Here is a 27,765-nt window from a genome sequence, read left to right on the forward strand (position 1 = left end):
TGTAACCAGAGACGTGTGGAATCTTGAGAGGATATATCAGCATCAAACATGAAATCTAAATAGTGTTACTGTTCCTACTGCATTTTTTTTAAGTTTTAGCCATTAATACTACTTGTCTGAATTCTTCAGACTTATATCTCATTAGAAATAGGTTTTGTGCTCTGTGCTGTTTTCCTGTAAGTTTTAATGCATGAGAGGAAATAGGATGCATTAATTAGGGCATAGTCTGAACTTGAGAAACCAGTGTTCATTTGCAGCACCCAGAATTTCCAATGTGATACTCTCGTGCCTTGACCTTATCTGCCACATCATGACTGAGCTTGTGCTTTTGTTTGTTTCTATTTGGAAGTATGCCTGCTTCTTCAACAGTCTTTATCTTTGGTATTTTCTCTAAAATAATAGGCTGTGAACTGCTCAGTAAACAAAGTGATTATGAGTGTCAGGTACACCGTTGTGTACCAGCTTGAACTCCATTAGCTGGGCCACACAGATTCTCACCAAATAATATTTTTGCCTAATAGCTACGTAAAGTAACCACTTAAGTGAGTTTTATATAGACTGATGGTTGTGTTAGAAACATATTGCAGGGTTCAGGTAGAGTACAGTCCCAAGTTCTGTGTGCCTGCAAGAATTTATCCAGATCAGGCTTAATTTGTGACTTTTCTTCAGCAAGAAGAATGGCTAAAATGTTTATCCAGCTTCACTGAAATAAACTCTGTTGAGGGAGAGAAACAAATCTGTTTCCTCTGCTGTCTTGAAGCTTAACTTCAGTCATGGGGGCTTTGATGGATAAGGGTAAAAGGTAAATATCACAGATGGTGCTGGAAAGCAAGTGCATGCCCAGTGCCCTCCCTGCCTCTGCCACAGCTTTGCCCAGCTCCAAACCCAGCAGCGTTCTGCTCCGAGCTGCCTGTGGGTGCTTCCTGCTCAGGCATCTTGACCAACTCTTTCCCAGAAGTTGCCTGTGTGCAGATAATTTCCAGGAATTTGCCAGCCTGTGAAATCCTGTCTGCACGTGACCTGTCACAGACAGGGAGGTATTCTCTTGCTCTATCCATACTGCAGGAACAAACCCAAAGTTCATGGGAAGCCTGAATGCCATGGCAGTCCCCCCTTCTTTCACAGCACACTGCTTTGTTAGCACAGAGCTCTGCAAGCTGGGAAGGGCTGACACAGGGAGAGAAGAGATACACTCTATTTTTATGCTCTTATCTTGAAAGACTAAAGAACCAGCTTCATAACTTTGGCACCAGAAGTTGTAGATAAGGGATTCTCTTCATCAGCTAAGTGGGAGCATCTCCTAATTTAATTGCACAATATTCTCCCATCTTCAATGTCAGCTCTTTGTAAAGGCGAATGGAAATGCCTCAAACTTGGTTTTGTTCAGAATTTTTGTTCCTGAAAATGCAAAAGAACACCTGGGTAGTGTGGATACAAATGATCCAGCGTGGTTGTGAGGTGCTCTGAGAGCTGCTGGTCTGGGCATCCATGACTCTGAGCCATCCATGGGGCAGAATGGGTCACCACAGTTCTGGTTACGTTTTTCAGTCTCATCACAGCAGCTGGGACAAAGTAAATCTCATTAGAAGCTCCCTAATCTTCCTAAGTGTGCTAACTACAGGAAACACAGCTCAAAGTCCACTGAGGAACATGTAGGGCATATCTAGTAAAGAGTGAGGGAATCTGGCTCCAGGGCTCGTGTTTGACCTTATTAAGGCTCATAAACCCTTTTGGCAGTGGCTGATGTTTTACCTCAAAGCTGTTTTTCCCAATCCTGATCAGTTTCTGTAGGCTCTCATATTTTTATTCCCATCTGCTTTATCCCTCCCTTGCCTTATTTTGCCAGCAGGATCTCCTTGGCAGGGCGAGCTGGCTAAACTGTCTGCTCCATCATTTATCAGGAAGTCAGTGCTGAATGATGTAAGGCACAACCTCTTCCCCCAGAGGATCTTCATATTTTCTCAAGAATTTACAGCTTCTGCTGCAACTGACAGTCAAATCCAGAAGACTGAAATCCGAACCTTTTTCCTAGGAGTTTACATAATTTATGGATACCCACCCAACAGAAAAAAAATATACATATATATACAAAGTACATTTTCATCCTGCTTAAATGCTCACTGATTAAATGCCTGTGACAGGGAGAAGAGTTACACCAAGATCTGAGAGCTTCAGAGCAAGATAACCAGTGGATCCTCACCAGTTAGGAGGAGATAACATGGACCACCGACAAAGGAAGAGAACTGTGTTTCCCTTATTTGGCAATATCTGGGACATGGAGCCAAAAGGGAGAGGGTATTTATAGGGAAGAGGTAGAACATTTCCTCCCTCCAGACTATAAAGAACAAAACGTGTTTAAGTCTAATGATTTAATGAACAACACTTATTTGTATAGCCAGATGTTCTGAACAATGTCCGTCTGTGTTTCCAGCTGGATTTGCAAAGGTGGTGAAATGAAATTTCATGTCCCCCTGAAGTTAATGGGATTTGTTTACTGAACTCTCTTAGGCTGTGCTTCAAACCCCATTGTTTACTCCTCCTTTTCTGAGGAAGGGTGGAATTTAATTTCTGAAGTTTTTGTGACCTTCAGTACATTTACTTTTAAGGGGAGGAGGAATCTTAATGCAGGGTGATGCTTTGAGTGTTGCAGTTAACAGAAGGGTTAAACACTGTTCTAAAATGAAGCAGCCATTTCAATTTTCTCCAGGGTTTATTATAAAAGATGTTGTCCTGAAGCTTGAGTTTGGTTTTTGTGTTGGTTTTTTTTCCTTGTTTTTCTTTTCCCCTCTAAGGAGCTGTACTTAGAAGCAGCTGCTTTGATTTACTGCAATTCATGTGACTTGTGCCTGAATTTCATCTCAGCAATGCAATCCAGAATGAGCTGAAATTCCTGTAGCTTTGTTGAATCCTCCCCAGCAAGCAGTAATCAGGTGGATATTTCTGTGAAATATTTTATGTTTGGAAGGTTTCTTAGTGGTGAAACTGGTTGTGCCAATATCCAAGATCACATTTTGGCCTCGTCCCATACAGGGCTGCTAATTGCCCATGCACTTCCTCCAGCTCACTAGTAGGAAGTTGGTACAGACATTATATATCAGGTTTTTTAAACATTCTTGAACTCATTCTTCCCTTCTCAGGCATGAGAGGGCACAGATAAGATTACATCAGCCTTTTTGACTTCTTCATTTTATAAATTTAGCCCCCAGTCTTTATTAAGCATTCCGTTTAATATCCTTCTAGCTCATATAGTCATAGTTCATCCTTCAGACATGACTGCAAAACAATTTAGGCTGGGATTGCTTGAGTCAGTTGATTGTCATCTGTCAGGAGGAAGATAATTTATTTCTGTTCTGCTGTCAGTCTGGAGGTGTTTGGGTTGATTTAAAGAAGGGAGGGGAAGCCCTTTGCCTTCCCCCATCTCTGAGCTGTGGTGCCTGGACTGAGTGGAAGGAGAAAGGTGTTATTTGGTTTCTGGGATTACTGTGATCTCCTCCACCACTCATTGCAATTTCATTGTATCATACTTTTCGTCTGGAAAAATAGGTCAGTAATTTACATTGGTGACAGAAGAGCTTAGGTTGGGGTTCATTCAAAGAGTGTTGTAACTGCAGCCACTCACTAGGTTGCCACTGAAAAATCCCAGTGCAGGCTTCATGAAAAATCTTTGCCTTTCTAGCACCATGATTTGGAACGGTTGTATTTAAAAAAACAAAAACAAACCAAAAAAACCCAAAAAGCCCCAACTTTTATTCCTGTGGAATCTAACATCTTTTAAAGATGTGCAAATAGTGTACATAGTGCACAGAAATAAAATTTCTGTTTTAATGTAAATGCTTAGACAAAAATCAAGAACAGTGAAAAGATGACACACTTCCTACTTTTATCCTGTTTTAGGGCAAGTTTTCCCTGCTTGCTTTCTCATAGAGGCTCGCTTTGCTCTGACTCTCTGAAATAGTGGTTATTGCTCAAACCCAGCATCCCACATCACTTTGCATTGCCACCATGAAATCTAAAGAAAGCATTTCTTCTTTGATTCGAGCAAGGTTGAGGAGTTGCGACTGAGTGCAAAATTTGGCCTGCAGTTATTTTCTTAAAATTTTTTTTAGTTGGTGATGGGTTGTGCTGTGCCTCTGCACTGGGGAAGTGCTGTGCTGCCTTCCTATTGTTGCAGCAAACTCGGTGGCTTTATGAGGTTCACTGCCAAGGAAGTTGTTAATTTTGGCTGAGGAGCTCTGTTTAATCCTCAGCAAGTTTGGAACTCCTATGGAGTCTGTTTTGGCTGTGCTGTGTGATTGTTTTTCTGTGCAAATATGCAGTTCTGCAGGTTATTTTGCTAGTTTTGTGTTTGATCAGGAAAATGCTCTTATTGTGTAATAGGCAGATTAGCAAAGGGTTTTGTGGCCAGAATTGCCTATGGTCATATTTTTGAGCATCAAGAAGAAGTAAGTTTTGTTTTGTGTTCAGTACTGGTGCCATTGTCCCCCTACACTGGGGATGGTATTTCAGAGACAAGTATTTCCTCACTGGCATGGGGCAGCAGACACAGGATTTTAAAAGGCACTTTAAAATGGCACACTGGAGACTTGTCACTCTGTGTTCCTTAGGGACTGTGCTTTCCACCTCAGTTCTTGGAGGGAGCAGGACTCACCTCTGCCCCAGCAGGACGTGGTGTGGCTGTCCCAGCAGGGACACTCGGGAGTGACAAAGCCATGCCTGTGATGGGATGCAGTGGAGCTGTCAGTGACCCAGCTGGGAGGAAAGACTAATCCTTGGTGCTGTCAGACTTGTGCTTTTTGCCAGTGCAGGGAGGAGTCATGAACCTCCTTTACTGTGTGTTCATGATGCTCAGGCTCCTGCTCTGGCTGTGACAGGTGCCAGGACTGAAGGGAACCTTTTCTTTTGGAGGGGAAATCTCTCTGTAAATGACAGTTGGTGTAGTTTCATGGCTGGTGTCAGACATCCTTCTGAGCCAGTTTCACATTTTAAGAAGCGTGGGTATCTCAGCCATGCTGCTGACTATCCCCTGCTCCTGCTTGGAGCTCGGGAAGCCTGTGGAGTTTTTCCGGCCATGTCACCTGGGGCAGCCTGGGCTGCTGCCCTGCAGCTCTGCAGAAGTTGCATCCCTTCCTGAATGACCACGGGGTTCCTCAGCCTGGAGAACAATGAGTGTGGCAAAGGCAGGACAGGCAGCCACAGGGAATGAGGAGAAATGAGAGGGACAAAGCAGGAAGCGGCACGGAAATAAATGGAAGGAATTAAGTGTAAGGAAATTCCATGCATCCCAACTATTGTACAAAATTCTGACGAGTGTAAAGAACATCACTGTTTCTAGGAAAACGTTAGTGTTTGTTGGCCAAGTTTGTAGTCAGAACAAACATCTGCCTTCTACCTGGAAAGTGGGAGTCAGGAGCTCCAGGAAAGTTTTAGGAGGGACTTTCAAATACTTGACCAAAAGATGGAGGGGTAGGCACTGCTTGGTTTATCTGCAAAGCTTTTATTGTCTTCCCAACCCCACAGAGTGTGAGAGCTGCTGTAACAGAATAGCAGAAGGGAAGCTGCCGAAAATAAAAAGAAAAAATATTTTGACAGAGAAAATAAGCTAAAGCAGGTCGAAATGATGAAAAGAGCGCTCCAAGAGGAGGTCCTGTGTGTAACTGGTTTGTTGTTCCAGCAGATTCAGCTTGGGCTTCCTCTGTGTCTGTGGGTTATGTCATTGTTTGGTTTGGTGTTCCTTCAAACCCAGCCAGCTGCAGCCATCCCCTGTGCTCTGCCTCTGTTATCTGCTTTGGGAGATGTACAAAGGACTCGCTCGAGATGTCAGAGGGATGTGATGGAGATGGGGGGTTGCTGTATTTTACTAAGAAAGCCTTTTCTGCCTTCTAATGGACCAACTGCGTGTTCACAGTAGGAATTCACTCAGATCTCCAGCCAGTAAAGTAGGAGTTGTTTTTGCTGTCTTCCAGCAGTAGCAGTGAAGAAGCAGAGAAAAACAAACCAAACATGTCACTTACCCTCCATTTGTCCCTTGCATCCAGCCTTTTATTCCCCTTGCTTGTTGCTACTGATCTTATTTTCCTTCCTCCATCCCAATGAAAAACAGAGATCCAAACAATAATGGGGGGGCAGGGAGGATTGGATGCCCTTACATTTATTTTTAAAATGTTTTTTAGCCCAGGTGACTTCATTATGTACATCTGAGTGCTCCCACATCTGATCCTGATCCATGTGATAGGAAGTGCCTTTGTTGAGAGAAGGATGAGCTGTGAACTTGCACTCCAGGTATTTTGGAGTATCCTGTCCCATGGACAATATGATACTGAAGCAGACAAGGTGAAACTAGCAGGTCAATAGATATGGGCTGTGGCCAGGACATCTCTGAAGCGTGGGATTAAATGCATGCCTAAATCACAGTGGTGTTGAGGCAGAGCACTTCAGTCATCCTTTGCTTTATTGAATCAGTGAATCAGGATGACTAGAGATCTGATTTTTCTGTTTTTAGGTCTGAAAATGTGCCTTTTTGTTGTTGTTGTTGTAGGTTTTTGCCTTTTATGTTATTGTTGTTTTTTCTTTTTCTTTTTTTTTCTTTTTCTTTTTTTTTTTTTTTGCTATCTATATGTGGTTTGGTTTTCAAGGATAAATAATGGAGCATAAGCTCCTAGACATGAATTAAGGTATGTTAGCAGGAGAAATCAGATAGCAACACTGGGAAGCCACTTAGAAATGGAAAAGTTGTGATACACTCATGCATGGCAATTTTTAAAGAATTAGAACATGTTTTAACAATCCTATCTAAAGTTGGATAACATCAATCTCTCTACCTTTGTCAGGGGAGCCATAGTTGTGTGTTATCACTGATGTTTTTTATTAGCTTTCATGTAGTGAAAAGAAATTTGAAATATTTAACGTTTAGAAATTTTGTCCAGGCTTAATTAATAATCTTCCTTGGTGTATTATAGGTTCACATGGTGTGACTGACCGTTTTGAATAGAAATTCTTTTTTCACAAGTTTTTTATTCTGAAAGGCTCCATGTTCTGTCCATCTGGGAAGAGTTTTTTAAAGCCCTGTGTGTTCAGTGTGACACTGGATTTGCCCTTCCCAGTGCCACATCTGTAGCCTGGCAGTTTATCCCTGACCCTGCCCTGTCCTGGGCTGCCTCCCTGACAGACTGGAGAGCTGCTTCAAACTGGATTAGGCAGGAATTTGTCCTAGCTCTAATTTTATTCAATATTTTCATTAAGGGCTTGAAGGATGCAATAAGAATGGAGGCTTATTAAATTATAGTCCATATCAGGCTGTCATAGGGTTGAGGTGCTTGATGGGTCAGGGATGATGACCAGACAGGAGGAGAGCTCTGTAATGGCCTTCAAAGAAGAAGTTTGATCAAGGCAAGAGCCATGTACTGCACTGCAGCTACTCAGACCTGCTGTTTTATTAATTACATGGCAGTTCTGGGAGGAATAGGGGATTACAAACCCCAAGAGTCAAGTTATTCTGTAGTCAGAGAGAAGAGCAAACTTTTAAACAAGCTCTGTAAATGGGTCCTTCGTTTTGGTGCTGCCAGGACCTCAGCTGGCACATGGTGGGCAGGGCTGTGCCATACCCTCAGAAGGATGGAAACTTAATTTAAAAGTGGCAGAGGATAGCAGCAGGTGGGGTCTCTTACAGACAGGTATGGAGAAGTGTGCTTGTTTTGTTGAAGGAAGAAATTTCTTCAAGTATGTGAAAGGTGGCAACAAAGGAAGGGGTGATGAGCTCACCTGGGGCAGATGTGCAGGGAAGAAGGAATAAATTTCAGATACAGCAGAGAGAGTTGAGATGATCTTCCCTGCAATAAAGAGTTAGATACGGTGGTAGTTCTGCTGTCTGAGAAGTTTGGAGATGGAGGCAGGAGGTCATTTATTGAATTGTCATTTATTTTGGAAAAATGGGCCAGGGAGCCGTGTCAGAGAAGTGGTTTGGGTGTAGATGATCGAGTCTCAGTGTAGGAGGATGGACTCTGACTGTGTCACATCCCCTCTGGTCCTGTGACTCAGCTGCTGCGTGACATCTGCAGCTTTAGCTTTGTTCTTGTACAAGGAGCTTATTAACTTACATTTCTGCCATTCCCTGAAAGTCTGTATGTGTTCTTCTTGGTGTCTTAAGCTTTGACATGGGCAGGCAGCTCACAAAGGAGCAGGGCTGTGTTTGAAGAGCTCATTTTCTCGGGGGCTGTAGGTTGTGCTGTACGTGACTGATGAAAGATCTTTCCCAGCACTAAAGGCGGTCACAGCCCCGATAAATCTGGAACAAATTCTGAGAAAGCATGTCGTGTTATGACTGGCATATCTGTGAGCATGGAGCCCTGCTTGAGAATTAGGCTCAGGGTTTGCAAAGTGCTAGTGCTGATGTCATTCCCTTGGAATGGAAAGGCTGTTGAAACAGTAAATACTTTCTGTGGCCAGAAGCTAAGTCTTGAGCTGGACCTTTTCCTCTCTTCGAAGGAAAGAATGCAGAACAAACCTAAAATGTGTATTTGCAATGGGAAAATCTTAATTAGTTTAGAGCTTTTAGCTATTTCAAACCATTTACATACACAGCTGCTGTTCATGCAAACATGTAAACTATTGATGGAAACTTCAAACTTACCTTGAACTGACTTTTTTCCCCCTGTTTTTTAAAGCTGTGCTTGGTGTTTAAAAGTATGGTTGGAAAGGTCTGAAAATTATATTTGTGCTGTACGTGCAGAAAGGAACATAGACACAGGCTAACAGAAGCATAGAATAAAAGGCTTTAGTTCAGCAAGGCTTGACACTGGAACCCTGTTAGCAGCAAACAGCTGCTGAGAAAGTGTTTAGCTTTTAGGGGCATTTACTCCTGGTTGTATCTATAGAGTTTTGTTTATGATTCAAAACTCTGAAAAAAAAGGAGAGGACTTGATGTGGTCCAGCTCTTTCAGCTGGCTTTTCTGCAGTAAAAGATTAGTCTGAAACACTGGATCCAGAGAACCCACAGCCTGGGAATTAGAACCTAAAGCTGGGAGTGCTACAATGTCTGTCAGACAGTGAGATTAGCAGGGTAACTCAGATTTTTTGTACTGTCCCTCAGAGGACCCCCTGGAGCATTCACAAGGAATTCACCCCCACCCCCAGCTTCCTCCTAGGAAGAAGAGTTTTGCCATGCCAGATGTGGGGAACAGATGCTGAGAGGAAGAGTTAAAATGGGACAATGACCTGAAGTGTTGGTTGGGCTGTTCCTTGACGTGACTGAGCTCCTGTTCCTGGTGGCAAGGGAGGACAGCAGCTCCTGCTGCCTGCCCCTGCAAGCCCCAGCCTTTGGGGGTTTGACATACAGATTTTCTGTCTTCCTGTCAGATACTCGGTGCTCAATCAGCTGAGGGAGAGGAAGGGACAAAGATTGAAATGCAAATCAGCTGTCTGTTACTCAGGGACTATTAGTCCCAGGTATGTGAGTCATGCTCAGCCACCCACCACCTTTCCTGAGCAGTTCTAGGTAGTTTTTTTGGACCTGAATCTACTGTTTTACATCGAGACTTGCCCATTTCTTGCTGCTGTTCTTGCCCACTTTTCCACCACTGCATCTGGGATGTCCAGCAGATGCTCATGCTCCTTGTCCCTAAATGCTCCCTAAATGAGCTAATTTAGAATATAGTCCTTGGTGGCTGCTGAGTGACAACAGAGAGCCAGGAGGAAAGGCTTTCAGCAGCTCTGTGATATCAGATAGAGCATATCAGATGGTTTCTTTCCTTCCCTATTGTCTTCTATTTCAGAGGGCTTTCTGCTCTTTGCTGGCGTGGAAGGAAGATGTTGAGCTTGATACTCAGATTGGCAGGTCAGAGCAACTTCCCTACTGAGGGAGAGATTTGGGACAGGTCTCTCTTCTCCTTAGCTTAGTCTAGCTCAGGAGACTGTGAATAATCATGTTTCTTACAGAAAGGAAGTCAGCCATCCACAGAAGCCTAAGATTTTTTTCTTTTAATGGCTCTTGAAATGGGAAACTAAGTATTTGAAACACTGTAAATACTGTAATTCTTGATAACCACTCCTGAGGTCCCCTTTCAACCTGTGCAGTTCTCTGATGCTATTATAGACATCACTTGTGGGTGTTTATTGCTTTCTGCCTTTAGTATTTGCTTTATTTTCACAGGGCATTATTTGTCATCTGTATCCCATTCTCTCTCTCCCTCTCCCCAAAGCCTTTGAAGAAGAATTGTCTTCTTCCACCTCCAATTTATCTGTATAAACACTTGGTGACATAAATGTCCATATTGCCCTCATAAATGTCCACATATCTGTAACAACCTAATTCCTCTGTGTCTGGTACCCAGGGCCTTCTCTGTGTGGACAAGATGCATAATTGCATCTAAATCAAAAAATTCCCTGAGTGGGACACTTCATTGAGAAGTTTGATTGAAGTAGTTAATTTTTTATTTATTTGCTGGGCATACCCACCTCCCTTAAGTCTTGGAGTCAGTTCCTGTGCCTGGAGCAGTTTGAACCCTCAGCCCTGACCTGCAGAGGGTTGGAGTTACTGTGCAAAGCAATCACCTTTCATGGCAGAGGGAAATGAGATTTCTTTGGGCTTCAGGGTTTGTTTTCCTCTCCTGCTCAGTGTGACAGAGCATCCTCGCTAGAAAGCAGAGAGAGAGAAGAAAATTCAGTCCACATGTTTGGGATTTAGGGTTGAGAGTGATTCACGCTCAGCTTCTGGGGGTTGTAATTAGGGGTGACATAATAACCAGAAACTTTTGATAAAATAGTAGCAGCTTTTTTGTTACACTCAGAGCTGCAGAAGCTGCTTCTGATTAGCATCCCTTCGAGATAAGCCTGCAGGATCTCCACACTGAGCAGATCTGCCTCCAGGCTTTTGTGGCACAGTTCAACTTTTTTACTGATACTGAAAGGAGCCCTGCATTCTGAAACACCCCAAATTTTGACATTTTCACTTGGATCAGCAGCTTAGCCTTTTCCTTAGCCATTTTAGTCCATCTGTGAAATTCTGAAATCAATATCATCATATTCTGGCTCAATCCTGCCAGTTTATGCTCTTTATAATACACTCTGAGGGTTATCTGCTATGGAAAAACAACAATCTTGCTATCCTCAACTTCTCCTGAAATATTACTACTCCTTTCTTTTCCAAGTGGCTGAGACTAAAAGGAATCCAGGAATGTGTGCAGCAGGAGATCTGTCATTCCCAGTCCACACCAAGGTGCATTCTTGTAGGGAGAGATGGGCATTTACACTGGAATTCTGCCATCAGCATTCAGCCAATTCTATTTTTTGGCAGTCGAGCACATGGAATTTTTAAAAAGAAGATCTACTTTTTTTAAAGCAGGTCACAGACAAAAATAAAGACACATTCTTGGGCTACGAGAAGTAGGTCAGGTTTTGGGAGAATCATTAGTGAAAGCTGTTGATCTGATCCCACCTGTTTATTAATGCTTTTTGCTTCCTATGCCAAGGACGTCTGGCTCATTTTGCTTTAGGTGAGATAAGTTCTGCTTTGGTGAGCAAACTTTTTGCTTTAACATTTTTAAAAAGAAAAACCAAAAAAAAAACCAAAAAAAAAAAAACCCAAAAAAAACCCCAGGAAAATATGTTCTTAGTTTTCCATTAGAGAATACTGTAGTGGAAAGTGAGGCCTCTGTGTGCTCTGCTCCAAAAGGAATAAAGCTGCTTTGTGTCACCTCATTACTCTGAGCTGATGTTTCACCTCAAGATTGTTTTGAGGGGGGAGGATGAGGGAAAGGCTGACTCCCCTGCTCAGAGGATGGCCTCTTCTGCACAATTATCCCTCTAATTTAGGGGGAGCATTTCTGCGGGTGCCTCTGTGCAGCCCCTGCAGGAGCTGCTGCAGGCTCAGGCAGGGAGGATGGATTGCTGCTGCTCCGACTCTGGAATTTGCCTGGCATCACTTCATTGCCTCCAGTTGGAAAGTGGCTGTAGAAGAGCTTTGGGCATTGCCCAGCTCAAGGCCAGGTGGTGCAGGGTGGGTGCTGGGGCTCAGGGCAGGCTCCTGTGTGGCTCCCCTGGGCTTTCCCTGCATGGCACAAGGACACTTGTCCTCTCCAGAGCCCTGGGGACAGGGGGACAGCCCAGTCTGCAGCTGCTGGAGTGAGGGGGGTTTGGGTAACAAACCAGGGTTAGCTTCAGCAGGAACTGAGAAACTCCTGGGCTTCCTTCACAGCTGAGCTCTGGAAACAGCACCCTGGTTTTACTCTCTGAATGCAGATCACAATTAATAGCACTGTTTGTGGAGGACACCTCTACAAATACTCTGATTTCTGAATATCTGCAATTACTGGAAGTTTTATTTCCTCCTCTTCTTTAAACATTTTTGTGTAAGAACCTGTAACTGCAACCTTAAATTCACAAGGCAACTGATATTCATGTTGTAATGTCTGTTTGTCTCCCTCCCCTATTTTTATTTATGTAACTGAAATTTTTCTTTAATTTTGGTAATTTATTTCTCTTCTTCTTGCCACATTCTTTCTTTTACAGAATTTGATTCAGAAACAAAAAGGGTTCAAGACATTCTTTCTGGAATGGAGAAACCACAGGTATGTGATCTCAAATTGCCACACAAACGTAACAATAGCAAATGTGAAAAGTAGATTGTGTCACAACATGCTGGTGATTTCACAGGGGAGCACCTCTGATTTTTTCCTTTAGCAAATTGCTGCCACTAACTCATTTTACTGGGATATAAATCTGAAGGATCTTCTGTGCTCATGGGTGTTAGAGGGCTCTGCCCACTCCAGGAATTGCACCAGTTTTCTGTTTCCAGGGGACAATTCCCAGTATTCACACTGTAATGGGGAGCTCAGTGCACTGGGGTGACTTGCATAGCTCTTAACCCCCCATTTTGGATTTAATTTTGTCATGAGCAATTTATGTCTTTAAGCAGGATTAAATTAAGCTAATTCTATTATTCAATGGCATATTACTGTAGTCTGTGTTTGTCTGAGCCAATAAAGCCTGTAAATTATGATGGAATTGAATCACCCTGTAAATAACCCTAATGCTGAGTGTGGCTGCAGTCAGGTGAGGTTATTAATAAATCTGGTTGTAAGCCCTTTTCTAGGTGGGTGTGTCAGATGAAAGCCAGAGGAGCACTGTGGGTCTGAATGAATGGTCCAAGCCAGCCCTGGGAGAAGCAGCCATGGGGCAGAGGGAGGCAGAAATCCCAAAGCACAGCCCATCTCCTGTGCTCTCCAGAGCTCAGTTCTTTCTCTGTCCAGCTGGAGAGATAGGGCACAAATAGGCAAATAAATAAAAAATACTGGTGGAAAGCTCATGGGAAGACTTGGTTCAGCTGGTGGAGGCTGACACAGAGCCATTCTGCAGTGGGAGCCTGGGCTGCAGGAGTGGCAGAGCTCAGGGAGAGCCAGGCTGAGGTTTTGGACTCTCTTCTGATGGATGTTTTTGTTCTGAATAAATACAGAAGGTGTCGGTGTTCAGTTGCTCCATCAGTAGGTGCTGGTGTCCTGGCATGGGCTGGTTCTAAGCCACGAGTTAAGCCAGGCCTGCAGAGATGACAAACCAGCCTGAGCTCTGTCCATGAGGAGGAAGACACTTCACTGGGTGTGGAAACAAGTGACAATACTGAGCTGAAGAGTTTCAGGGTGCTCAGGAGGGAAGAAAGTGCACTTAGCACAGAGTTGGTGTACAGAGGGAGTCAGTGTCAGTATTTTTGTACCAAGGACCACCTGAGTGTTACTCATTTGGTCGATAGCCACAGCCAGGTACTTTACAAAAATCCAGAGAGCTGACAAGAAAAATGTGTTGTTTCATACTTTTATCCTTAGAGGTAGGAAGAGAAGTTATTAGAGCAATTTGCAGGATTCTGAGATCTGGGCAATTAAATTTATGGTAACCGGAGCCTTTAAAGCAGAAATAAACTACAAAAAAAAGAAAAATAACAAAAATAATTTTCCTTTAATCATGTCAAAATTGGGATTAAAAAAAATCCAAACCATGGCAAATGCTGGTTCAATAATAATGACATTTACTGAGGTGAATTTGGAGATTATCTATTATTCTCTCTCTGTAACTTTGACATTTGTGAGTAATTAAACTCTCAGGACTCTCACAAATCATGAATTGCTGTGAATGGTTCTGTGTGTCTATAGTCAATATTACATCTGATAGAAATAGATCATATTATGCAGAAATAGTCATCTTGGTTATGTTTCTTGGCAAATCTTATGCCTGTACAAGTGAAAAATAAAACAATGTAAAGGAAAAGAACACCGTGGTGAGTCAGTGACACGAGGGTGATGCTGTGTCTGCAGCAGATGGATTTGATTTGTCCAAGTGGGAAGCTCTCTCCATCCATGGGGGGATGAAGCCATCCAAAGGGTTTAGCCTGGTGAGCAGCTCCTGCAGGTGAGCAGCTCCTGCAGGAGAGCTGTCACTGGGTGGTGTCTGGATCATACAGGTACCTCTCTGAGTACACAATATACACAATTTTAAAATTATTACTTCATGAAAGGTTTTTTTCAATAATAGATATTGTTACCTGTTTAAGAAGTGTGCAGCCAAGCTGTAAATTTAATCAGAGCTTTGTCCCTTTAACAGCCAAAATTTTAAAAAGCACCTTTTGCGTTTAATCCCCCATGGGTTTTTTTGTCAGCTGAAGTATGTTTTTAATTCACGTTATCACAGACAAAGTAATCATTCTCTGAAACAAATACTTCAGTGAGAGGAGGGAAACTTGACTCTGGGTTTGTGAGATGGCTGCATCTGACAGCCAAGGGGCTTGGGGGGACATCCCCCCCATGGGGAATCACCAGGGCTCTGTCAAACCCCAGCTCAAACATCAGCCTGGCTTTCCAAAAAGCAGCCTGCTCCTGCTGGCTCGCTCTGCAGCGAAACTCATATTTAATCACTGGGGTTTTTGCCTAAAATTGCAGGATTAGAGCCATAATTTAAAAGCAGGATCTCAACCCAGTAATAAGTGTGAATTCATTTGACCCCCAAGCCTTTCAAGCCGTGCCCTCGAGGGAGTAAATGAATGTTGCTTGCAGTGTAGTTCTCACACACACAATGAGCCCCCGAACCACACGATGCCTGTGAATGCTAACCCGGAATTTGAAAGATAATGAAAGTTGTACAGAAACATTTTTCATTACCTGAAAGACGGGAAGGGCCGATACTCATCAGTCTTGTAACCTTATTGAAGTGGTGCAGGAGTTGGATTCTTTCCCAGGGGCTTTTATGGAATAATTATTTACACCACCGAGTTTTGATAGAGCAGAAAGGAGGCATTTACTGTGTAAACTGAGAAGTTTTCAGAAACTAATTAACTCTGCTTTTCACCAGACGTACAGAGCTCCTTGTGGGAGAATCTTTTGTTAGGTCTCAGCTAAAAGGCCAAGCCAGCCCTCTTCAAAGCCAGCACAGTGATTTTGGGGACAGATGAGACAGGCTGGGGGAGCTCAGAGGCAGCACGAAGGTTTACCTGCCCAGCCTGGGAAGAGATGCTCTGGCTGCTTATGTTTTGTCAGATGGAATTAGTGCACTGTTATAATGAACAATCAGCTGGTTTTAAATGATGGTGAAGTATTTCTGTCTGCAGGTTCTGAAGGGCCATTAAGCCCACCATCGTGGTGGTAGTGGGCTGCTCCTTACAGCCTGGAGAGGGCGGGTGCAGGTCTGTACCTTTGCAAAGGTGTTTGTGTAAGTTAGAAAAGTTAGAGGCAAAGATACTGAACTGTTTTACAAGTACCTGCTTGTTATTCTCAACATATCAAACCCCCATTTATTTAACTTAGCTTTTTTTTCACAGCAAAGCTAGTGCTTCCTGCTCCAGGTAGGAGTTCCTTGGGTAAACTAAGTGGTGGCTTTGGCCATGAAAGGAGATGTTGGCAGATGACTGTGATATGGTATCAGCCTGTTGGTCAGGGAGCAGCAGATAGGTTTATCTCCAGCCACACAAATAAATCCATTCCCATCTGACATGCACAGCCCAGGGAGGGAATAGATTTGCCTTTTCTGACTTATCTTGCAGACAGTGACCCCTCACTTGCTTTCCTGCACTTGCTGTGTGTGCTCAGTGCAGCTAAGACTGGTATTTAACCATTTCTGGTGTTTATTTTTAAACCTGCAGCAGCAGTTGCTGTTTACCTACGAGCTCCAAGGCAGTCAGCAGCAGCTCTGGTGCTCCTTCCCTCTGAAATTAATGCTGTAGCTGCAGCAGCTTAGCAACTGGGTTTGGACTTTCATCCTCTGCTGGCTTCAGAATAATAGTCTGACAGTTTCTAGCAGTTAGCCCACAAGATACTTTCTCTTATTTTAAGAAACCCAGGACCTAACTTCTTACAGATTGCTGAAGTTCGTGGAGGGCCAGAGTTTCGCCGCATGTGGAATATATACGTGTGTCCTTGGGAGTAGTCATAGAGAAAAACATTTCAATAGAACATTGGCAGCATGTCATGCCTCCAGCTCCAAGTCTGTCTGAATTTATGAAAAACAATTATGCAAGCATATTTCCATAATAAAAGGAACTGCATGTTGATGGGCTGAGCTGGCATAGTAGTAATGTCTGCTAAAAAACCCTAAAATCTATTTGGATCTTGTTAATCAGCTTTTTGATCAAAATATTATTTTAAATGTAGGTTTTTAGCTCTTGCGTATCTCTGCTCCAATTTCATTTACATATGTGTGTAAATATACATACATGTGTATATCTCAAAAAAATTAACTTGTGTTACTTGAATCATTCAAGATTCTTAGAAGGTATCTTATCCAGTATCAGGGTTAACTGCTCCAAGATTTTAAAATAAACATTGATTTCATAGCATCAGAATAATAGGATAAGAAAATGCCATGAAAGCAAGACATGCCATGAAAATTCATAAAACAATTTGCACGTCCACGTTTTTTACAGAGAAAGCTTGATGCTGCTTAAGCCTTCTTGCCTTAAAACTTATTTTTCACATTAGCTTGAACAAAGGTTTTCTTATTTTGGCAAGACTTAAATGTGCTGCTATAAATTAAAATCTCTAACTTTTGAGATCATGGCGTTTATGATGAGACATTTCATGGTGTCACCTACTTGTCAGGCTGTTAAAAATGGATTTATGACTTGCTCAGAAAGAATCTGGTTGATATATGGGTATCAGACACAAGAGTTGCAGTGCTCATCAGCTGGAAGCAATGTGTTTGCACATGAGAAGGTAAATATTCTCCATTATATAAAGATACCCAGAAGCTGGATTTGTAAACAAGCAGTCCCTGAAAGCTGATGGCTGATACTTCATTCCCAAGTAATTTGTGGGTAAGGGGTTTCACTTGTCTCAACAAAAGTTAGGAAATGTGTAACTGAGCACCTGCAGCATTCACGTTACACCTTCTGAAATCACAACATCTTGCTCTTTGTGTTGCAAAAATCTGTCAAAATTATAGATGCAGTGAAATTTGTTGCATAGGAAAAATAAAGAATATAAACCCTCAGTCTTTAATTCCTCCATATGGAGGCTAACTAAAGTAATATTCTTTATATATTCACTACAGTTAAGAGGGAAAAACACCATTATTTTCATGATGAAAAGTGGAGACTTGGTGGCAGAGCATTTGAGGCTCTGGGGGCTTTGGAGACTTTGAGGCTTCCCTGGGATATTTCAGCAGGCTAGTGTGAAAATGTGCAGCCTTTCCCAGATAACCAGTGCAGCTATTGCTTTTTATTTCTTTTTCTTTTGAGACAGTGGCAGGGGGGAGTTTTTATTCTTCTTTCTTGGCCTGATAACAAAGGCTGCTCTCTGGTGTGCTGCTGCTGGCTGTGTGCAGCTGATCTGCCAGTGGCTCTCCTGGTGAGCAAGGTGATGCTGGTTCTGTAAGCTGCATGAACCTGGCTCTCCAGAAGAATACAGTGGCACTGGTGGGGTGATAAAATTGGTTTGGTGCAGGAGTTTGAGGTATTTTTTCCTTGTTTTATTAAAAACAATTCCTTACCCCTCTGCCATGGGGCTGCTGCACGCAGTGGTGACTGCAGATCACACACAGTATTTCTGTCAAGGCACAAGGTGATTGATTTGCAATGTAGTTTTTAATTGGACATCTACTATGATTTTCCCTTGTGCTTTTGAGCCAGCATAAATTTTCAGGTTGAATTGGGTTTTTCTACTTACTTGCTGTTGATTTACTGGGGTTTCAAGTGGCAAGAAGGAGCAGGATGACTGAAAAAGCCATCAGAGTTTCATTGAAAAAGCTCCCCAACAAAAACTTTAGAAAAATAATTGTGGATAAAACAATCTATAGTTTAAAGTCTTTGTTCCACTTAGTCCCAGGTCCCTTTTGGGAGTTGCCACAGCAGCAGGTACCTCCAGAGGCATCCTTTGCTGGATGCTCAGACAGTGACGAGCCAGTTCCCTGAAGGGGAACCTCTCTCTGTATTCCTCATTTGTTAGAGATGACTTTTTGCCATGAATCTGTGTTTCTGTTTGTGTTGTTGATCATTTCTGACCCTTTACTTTTCAACTCTACCTCGGAAATTTCCATTTTGCAAGAAATTGATTGTGAAGATGCAAGCAAAAAGCAAATGCTTACAGAACAGTGTTTTTTCCTCGGATTTCAGATTAATTAGTGTTTTTTTTATAGGTTACAAATATTCAAGCAAGAACAGTTTTGCTTTCCTGGTCACCTCCCCCTGGCCTTCTCAATGCAGATAGACACAACAACGGTTTGCCTTACACCTGTACCTACGAGGTTGCCTTATCAGATAAAGGGAGGGATGGAAAATACAAGATCATTTACAGGTAAAAACCAGCATTTTTACACTTTTTTGTTTCATTAGGAGTGAATACTCTGAGCTTTTCAGGGTGTATCCTGGCATGGCCATCAGTCACAGAAGAAAGGATCGTGTTTCCTCACCAGAGAAGCTTGCAGGGATCTGGTGGAGAGCATGTCACAAGGTCCCTAATTGCCATCCCCATCCCACCTCCCTGGCCAGTGGCACATCCTCCCTGCAATGCCATCACTCCCATTGCCAGCGAAAAGGTTACTTTTTCTTTTATGCTAAATGTCAAAACCTTTCGTGTACACCATGCAGGCAGGAGAGCTGCCTTCCTAATGGGCTAATTTTGTGTGGACTTGCAGAATTTAGAAGAGTAAAATCTTGTTATTTCAGCTAACGAGAAAAATGTGAGGGCTTTGTTGCTTTGTGGTGTCTTAGATGAGCAGAGGAGGCAGTGGAGCAGTCAGTAGGTTACAGAGGCTCCCCAGAAAAACCCGAATGCTTGGCTCTCAGCAGACTTCAGTAAAAATTCTGAGGGATTTCTCTGTGTCTCCTTGCAGTGATCCTCTGAGCTCATTCTGTGATCAAGTACATATGGTGTTATGCCTTTCTTTTTCCCCGCTAATGACGTCTAGGAAAGAGAATTTGGAGATGTGACCTTGGCTATTGTGAAATAGCTAATCCTTCCCAAGTCTCCTTAAATAAAGTCCAGGTGATAGAGCATTTAAGGAATTACCTCTTGAGACCAAGCCATCCCCTTTCTTAAGATGTCCTGTGAATTAGGGTATTCCTCTTGGTACGCTGAAGGCAGCTCTTGGATAATACAAAAAGGGTGTATTAACCAGGGAAAGGCTGCCTGATTTTACTCTTTTTTTCTGGCATTTACAGCAGCTGTTTGTGAGCCAACGTGAGCATCTCCATAGTCAAGTGTGTGCTGCTGAGCTTTTAAAGTGGGAAGGACACTTTCTAGTACTTCTTGTGCTTGATGGCTGCACATTCTCCCCTGGTTATGAAATGTTGTGCATCTGTTTTAAAGCTGCTGGTGGTGATGTGTCTCCTGCTGCTGGCCAGAGTGCAGCCTTTAGCTTGATGTGGTATGTTCCATCAGGAGCCGCAGTAATTGTTATTACTACAGGCAAAAGAGAGTCTGCAATATGTTGAATACATTGTCTTTGGAAGGAGGTGCACTTATTTCAGAGGGGAAAAACTGGATTTGCAGAGCATTGTATTATATGAAATAAAAACTAGAAGGCTTGCTGGTGGATTTCTGGCGACCCAGCAGGCATGTGCTTTCTGGTGGATTTTGTTCTGTTGATTTTGAGACATCTCCCTTTATTTGTCCAGCTAGCTATGAAATATTTCTTTATGCTGAATTGAGAGCTTTCTTGTTTCCCATATTTTAATAAAATCATGAATAAGCCAAGCCCTTACATGAGATGGCTATTACTTATTAAGCACTGACCCGTACCTTAATCTTCACAGATTTGGCAACACATGACTGAGCCCAGTGTTCATTTACCAGCAAACAAGCCAGAAGGAAAAAGAATAGCCCTAACTATGTTGGCTGCTTTTGAAATTAATAGATTTTGTGCTGGTTATTTCTTAAAATGTCCAAACCACTTTGCTTTAAGTTGTCTTGGTATTGAAAGAGAGCTGGGTCCAGCTGTTTGGGTGTTAATTAAATGCCTCCTTGCTGTGGTCCTCACAGGGAATGTGGTTCTGGAGGAGGGAGCAATAAGTGAAACAGTTGTGCAAGAAATTCTGCTTCTTCCTCTGAAGTTCAGTGGGTCACTGTGTGTGAAGTATTTTGAATAGGGAATATGCAGAAACTACAACAATAATGTTTGGGTTTCGCTCTTTTCAGCTCTGGGAGGGTTGAAAACCACAATGAGCTTTATACAAATATCAGCAAAATATGAGGTAGCGTTGAAATGAACGCATATATTTAGTTTATTGAATAAATTGGTGTGATAAATTCTTCCTTTTTTCTATGCATATGGAGCTTTATGAAGTTTTCAGGAAACATGAAGTGTTTTGAGAAATTGTTGGTGTATGGTTTGCTACTGTTTCTCTTTGGAAGGATTATTTTTCTTCTTTCAAATTACATCACTAGAAAATCACTAGCTATGCTAAGTGGGATATTGCTTTTCATAATTTATTGATTGGTTTGTTTTGGATTTCTTTCCTACAGTGGAGAAGAATTAGAATATCACCTGAAGGACCTTAGGCCAGCAACAGATTATCACGTCAGGTGAGTTAGCATGATTTGAATGTCACTTAAATATAAACCCTTAAATTATATGAGAAGAAATGTGAAAGACTTTCAAGTAAATATACAGTGTAGTTCAGGAATTTCATGGTCACTTCTGTAGTTGTGTTTTTCAGGGGTTTCTAAATGTTTTATCATAGATTTTTATCTTGGACTATGAGAGTACTTTTTGAACAGTATCTTTTGTTGTGTTGTTGTCATTGCTGTAGTAAGAGACAAAAATAAGTATATGATCTGTATTTCTCTATGGATAACAGACCTGGAAGTGCTTATGTATGAAAGTAGGATATCTGAGGTAATTCAAAAATTTGACTCAGGTGTTTCTTCAGTTCCTGTAAGATGAACACTGGAAGTACTCCACACTTTTTTCATCAGTAGGGCATGCTTTGGGAAGTAAAGCTGCTGCATACAGATCCATCTGACCATAGACACTTCAACATTTATTCCAAGAAAAAAATGGATTCACACTGAACTGTGTTGATGTTTTCATAACATATTTCTCTTCGATTCTGAAGATGTGTTTTACACATTTGTTAACTAAACACATTCTAGTTTGGTTCTCTGATGGTTTTAACACTGTGTTACCTGCTTGTGTTGCTTTTTTTTAAAGACTTTATGAACCAAGGCTTTGAATTTACATCCTGTTCACTTACCCTCAATATCCTTTTTAAAAAAATCCTTTCACTCTTGTCTATTGTTCCCTTCTGTTTTTCCAGACAAGGGCTAGGCACACTGTTTCACATCAAGGTTGCTCCTGTTTGTAAAGCTTTAAAGAACAAACACCTTGCTTCTGAGCTCTAAAACAAAAAAAACAAACAAAAAAAAACCAAAACCCAACACCAAAATGTGTCCATCTATCTCTGCTACTGTAGATTATTTATATTCTTAAGGATTGTTTCTAGAGGAGCCCTAAAATGAACTTTTCAAGTAGAAGCACAAGACCAGAAGGAACTTCTCACAAATGAGGAAAAGATGCAGCTCCTGAATGGGGCAGGAGTCTTGGCCTTAGCAGCTGAAGGATGGTAACAAGGAGAATGTTGTAAAACACTACTGAGCTTCCTTCTGAGCATTGAACATCTCTTTTGAAGCCAAATTCAAACACCAGAGAGGTCACCATGCACAGCTGGGCTGAGGTCTCAGTCATTTTTAGGGGTGTTGTGGGTATTTGCCCCAGGTCCTGGCTGACTTCTTCCTCCCTACCTACAGTTCCCTCCACCTTCTTACAGGTTTGCCAGAGTACAGGTTGGTTGTGAGAAGTTCACAATAACTTCTGTTTAAAAAGGAGTGACTAAATACAGAAGTCAGACTTGCAAAGCAGCAGCACTGTTTGTAGTGGAGCGAGCTGTCACTGAAACAGCAGCTGTTTGCTTTCCACCATAGTTTTGGGGTTATTTTTTTCCTTCACTGAAACTGCATTATGTATTAATGACTGTGAAGAAATAAATCTGTTGAGTAAAGGAATTTATGGGGCCAGCAGTTACTGGGCAGATCGCCTTGGGTCTCCTTGACCTTGGCAGCATCTCTCAGGGCTTTGTCTCTGCTGGACAAGGTGCTTGTGCTCCTCTCTGCCCTGCTGGGCCCTGGCACAACCTGGAACAGCCTGGTTTGCTCTGAGCCACCTCCTGCTTCCCTTCAGGTGTACTGTTGTGGTGCCCTCAGAGCTGGCTGTGCTCAGGGTTTCAGTGGCTTGCAGGAGGTGCCCCTTGAGCTCGTTTTCACACGGTTTTATTTCCCTTGTGGTGTGTGTTGGATGCCAGGCCACGCTCATTTCCAGCACACACATGTGCCACTTGCCAGATGCAGACTCAGTTAATTAATTGCATTTCTTGTTGCTCCTGCCTGCTAACAGGTGATGTGTAAAGCAGCACCAGATCTCGTCTACCTCCCCCAGAAAGTTTGATTCTATGTAGGTGGTCATTGTGCATAAATTACTCTTATCTACTGAAAACAAATTTAGGAATTGCCCTTTCTTTAGCTCTGCATTCAAGCACACAATAGCTACAGCCAACTCAGAGGTCATTGTCTGGTCATGGCCTGAACTTTTCTTTGAGTAGAAGACTCCCAATTTGCACTTTCTTTTGCTGCATGGAAAATGTGAAGGGGAAGAATAACATCATTACTTTTTCAGAGAAAAGCACCTTGTGAGGAAGTGCTCAACTATATCCCGTTTGCTTTCCCATATTATTTGTTATTGCATGTGCTATGCTGACATATAGAGGATTTGCCTGAAATCAAATTTGTTTGAAGATTTTAGCTTATCACAGCAATGTTGCTGACCGTGAGGAAGTGCTCAACTATATCCCGTTTGCTTTCCCATAGTATTTGTTATTGCATGTGCTATGCTGACATATAGAGGATTTACCTGAAATCAAATTTGCTTTGAAGATTTTTAGCTTATCATTGCAATGTTGCTGGCTTGTGTTAGTTCTAGTCCATGGAGGCCCACTAATTGTTGATGCCTGAGTTATATAGAAGATTGTACCCATGGGAGGTGACCAGCAGATACCTGCACTCAGCATGGTACACGTGGATCAAGTGTAAACCAGGCATTAAAGTTGATACCTTTTTCCCTGTTGTACTTCAAGGAGGATTTTACCAGTGTGTGGAAGCCTGGCAACAGGCAAGGAAATATTGGTGGAAAGAAAAGATAATGAAGATAACTCAGGTCCATGGGAATATTTGCACAAAACACTGTTCCTCTCCTGCCGTAATTCTTTTGCATTCTTGTATAAGTGAAGTAAAGCTAGGAGTGCCATTGGGCTGTGCTAAGTCTGTCATTACTGGGTGGTGTTGGGGGTGCTTTGGTGGTCAAACACTGTGGCCAGGGCAGTGCCACTGTACCTGTCAGCACATTTATAACCCATTTCAACACTGTTCCAGGGTATATGCAACGTACAACTCAGTCAAAGGATCCTGCTCAGAGCCAGTAAGCTTCACCACTCCAAGCTCAGCACCAGAGAGTCCCTTCCCACCCAAAACCTCGCACAGGACCAAAAGCTCCTTAACCTTACAGTGGAAGGTAGGTAACACTTGGTTCAGGCAAAGCAGGGGGAAAGTACTGACAGTAAGCATAAATGTTGGAAATAATTGAAAGCTGAGGCAGTCATTTTGCTGTAAGGGACTTGAACTTGCTCTGCTCTGACAAATCCCTTCCTGTGCACCGACTTGACTTTTAAAATGTAAGTGTTTCATTATGTCCAGCTTCTTCCCAGCATTCATCAAGAGGTTGCCAAGCTATGTGCAAAGCTTTGGTTTCTCTTGGAACTGTAGTCATTTGCCTGGGGGAGGTGAAGCCGTTTTCTCTTACTCCCCAAATCACCTTTTGTTTATTTTTGTTCGTAGGCACCCATTGATAATGGTTCAAAAATCACCAGCTACCTTCTGGAGTGGGATGAGGTAAGTAGTAACTAGTTGAAATAAATACACAAATAAATGGCACTCAGACTTTACAAGGATTTGCTGACTAAAGAAAAGTAATTAAATACAGGAGAAAGTAGAAATGGGAAAATGAAATCCTGATGGCATTAGGTAAAGAGTTGGAAAGGTGAAAGAGGCAGTGGGGGGAAAACTTCCCATTCAGTGCATTTTATATAGGGGTGATGCTCTGTTTCTGTGCCCTTGAAATCTTTTATCATTCATTTGGTGTACTTTATTTGTTAATTAGCATTACTTACTATTTAATTACTTGTGATGTATCTTATAGCTGTGTTCATGATCTCTTTCTTTTGCTGCTGAGTGCAGAATAAACACTTGTTCCTGCCTTAGAGGAGAAGAGTCATGATCTTGCAGAGAATGTACTCAGAATCAAAATGAGTGTCCTTTTGGACAATTAGCCCCCTTTCAGACACAAAAGGAGATAAGTTTTCTCTTAAATATCTTCTGTGGTTAGTGAGCACTGTTGGGAGAATGCCCTGACAGATGATGTGCAGGATTTGTTTGGGGTGTGTTCTTGTGAGTCCTCCCTCTGTCCCCTAATTTCTGCCTCCTTTCCTTTGTATAAGCCACATTTCTGCAGAAAGCATGAGTCAGGGAGTATTATCTCTGAAGGAAAAGAATAAATACTGGGTTTCAGAAAGGGCTTGGACAACATGTAAATAAAAGTCATGAGTTGGGAAGTGAAGGGTGTGAAAGGGTGTTTGATTGTAAAGTCTGAGAAACATCTCTTGAGGTCTTCTGTAGTCTAAAAATATTCTAAAGGGAGTATTTTGTTGTGAATAGTTTTCCACCATGGCATTAGTAACACATTCCCTGCTCGTTCTGCTGCATGCTGTGTGTTTGGAGCCACTCACTGTGCAAACATTTGTTGTGTGCACTGTCACAGCTCCTGGCGTCTGCATGATGGGAAACCATGAGAACCTGAGCTAAAGTTGAGCAGTAACTTCAGAATGACTTGCTGTCCCTCTGCACATAATGGAAAGCCAAAGGTTGTCACTGAAGAAGGGAAAAAGGGGAGTGTGAAGTCTGGGAAAGGAGATAAGGAGAGATTTCTCCAAAAGCTTGGGCCAGGATGGTCCTGTTAGACCTGTGACACCTTGATTGTGCACTTGTGATTTCTTCCAAGGCTTCCAGTAACTTGGAGCTGAAGGAACAGAGCAGCACAGAGCAGTGGAAACATAGGTGATTCCAACCTGCAAAGGAAAGGGAAGCAACAGAAGGTCCTGTCAGAAGGACCATCAGCAGATAATTAATACAGTGCAAATACTGTAATGTTAATTTTGACTACATGGAGCATAGGCATACTTTTGGATATATATATATAGGGCAATTCTAAAATCCTTCTGTCCTTCAAACACTTTAGTAAGAGTTTTGTCTTCAGAAAGAATGCTTATGACACCCATTTTTCACAGAGCAGTTTGGTTTAGGGTAGTTCAGCTACTAATGGGAAAAAATTAAGGCATCCAGATTCCCTTAGCCTACCTGTTTTAATTATCTTGTTTTCTCAGTAATAGCCCTGAAATCTGAGATTGTATTGGATAGCTAGCCAGCACAGATGGAAGAATAATGGCCCTGCACAAATTAATTTGGTGCATCTCCAATGGTTTGACAAGACTCCTGGATGAAATCTAGCTGTCAGGTTCTCAGACAGTTAATGCCAAAGGTGTAGCTTCTCTAAAATTTTTTTAGAAAAATAAGAGATAAGAGATTTCTGTCTCTTATCTCTCTGATAAGAGACAGAAATGCAACTTTAAGCCGCTGAAATTAAAGCCTGCTATTAAAGCTTGTGAAAGGAAAAGTCTGAAGATGCAGGCTGGCTGTGCCTGGGTGTGCAGGAGCCTCATCACATGCAGTGGTGGGCTGGCAGGCTGCTGCAGTCACTTTTCCATGTGCCATGGCAGGCTGTGCCTCTGAGGTGAAGTGCATTCAGCTGGAATTCTGGCACCCAGGTACAAAAGAGAATTCACTTGCAGTGCCCTGCAGCCCCGAGCTTGGTTCTGTAAACTCCGCGTAAGCAAAAGCGCTGCAGTCTGCACAAGGCCACACTGTGTCCTGGTGAAATCAAGGAATACATACATCAAGGCACAGGGGAGGGCTTGCCAGGCAGCAGCGAACACGCTGCCAGATCTCAGCTAGAGCAGCATTCATTAGCTGTGAGGCACAGGGTAAAATATAAACAGGGGAAAATCAGCCATCAGAAGGAAATTAAATCGCGGCTGCAAAGCAAGAGAGGGCTTTGCAAGAGCAGAGAGCAAGAAATCTGTCAGATGATAAAGGTGGAAAAACACCCTAAAGTGGCAGCCTGCCTAGGAAGTTGAGTCCCTTCCTAGGAAAGAATGGTGTGGAAAGCCCTCACCACACTCGTGGCACACAGGTCTCGTGCAAAGGCTGCGGCTCAGACTCTGGAGACAAAGCTGGCACCAGGCACGGGAGGTGTGGAGAGGGCTGGAGGCATCCAGGCAAACACTCCAGCTGTGTCCCAGTCACACCAGTGTGTCCCCCAGCTCAAGCAGAGTTACCCCTCCAACGGAGGGGCTCCTGCAGCCCCTTTGTGCTCCTGGCTGGGGGGGTCACAGATGTCTGTCTGTCTGTCTGTAGGACAGCCCAGATCTCTCAGAGTGTGTCAGATGCTCAGCAGTATCTCACCTGGTTCCTCCTGTTTTTATGGGGCAGTTTGTAGCATCCAAAGTGCCACCAGGAGTGTAGGTGGCATCACTTGTGTGTGCAGAAAATGAACTGTGGCTGTAAAGCAGCAGCAGAAGCATTAGGTGAGGTGGGAAATTCTAGAAGATTATACTGCTTAATATGTTACTGTGCCACCCTACCCAGCTGCTGCTTCACTTTAGTTCTGAGGTTTTTCCTGACCTGCAAGTCTCTGAAAGGTTGTTACTACATAGAACTATTCCAGTCATTCTACATTTTTCTAACCCTGTTTGGATTAAATGGTTTGTAATGCAACTGGTGCTACATGCTTAGTTAAGAAATACAAATGCTTTCCCTTTACTGATCCAAGTCTTAGAATTAGAGTTGTAATACCTTGCTAATAAACTGTTATCTGTTAACATGCCTGAAGAACTATGAAGGACACTTAATTCTTTAATAGGAGAGTGAAAGATCAGTTCAGCAAATGGTAGCTCAAATACACTGGATGTACCCTAGGAAAACTTCCACTGACTCTAAAGAACTTAGGATCAGCCCCTGTCTCAGGTATTCTGGATTTCATTGGGATTGGAACATGCTTGCACCACAGGTGCATTAGTTGTCTGGCAATAAAATCAGTTAAAATTAGTAATTAAGGAAAACTTCACCTTCTGGCTCTTTTGCT

The 27,765-nt window shown here is 42.6% G+C and overlaps 1 protein-coding gene across 2 annotated transcripts in view; it reads left to right on the plus strand.

Annotated features, from left to right (window-relative positions):
* The window catches only part of FNDC3B (fibronectin type III domain containing 3B), a 185,555-nt gene that overhangs the window by 107,441 nt on the left and 50,349 nt on the right, over positions 1–27,765 (plus strand). For both annotated transcript variants that reach the window (XM_041467869.1, XM_041467870.1), the window contains 5 exons: positions 12,502–12,560; positions 18,601–18,758; positions 20,928–20,987; positions 23,886–24,024; positions 24,348–24,401. In XM_041467869.1, coding sequence (XP_041323803.1) covers positions 12,502–12,560; positions 18,601–18,758; positions 20,928–20,987; positions 23,886–24,024; positions 24,348–24,401 — 470 coding nt within the window. The remainder of the gene's footprint in view (positions 1–12,501; positions 12,561–18,600; positions 18,759–20,927; positions 20,988–23,885; positions 24,025–24,347; positions 24,402–27,765) is intronic.

The sequence above is a fragment of the Pyrgilauda ruficollis genome, unplaced genomic scaffold (genome assembly GCF_017590135.1).
Source record: "Pyrgilauda ruficollis isolate IOZ18807 unplaced genomic scaffold, ASM1759013v1 scaffold21, whole genome shotgun sequence".
Taxonomy (NCBI): domain Eukaryota; kingdom Metazoa; phylum Chordata; class Aves; order Passeriformes; family Passeridae; genus Pyrgilauda; species Pyrgilauda ruficollis.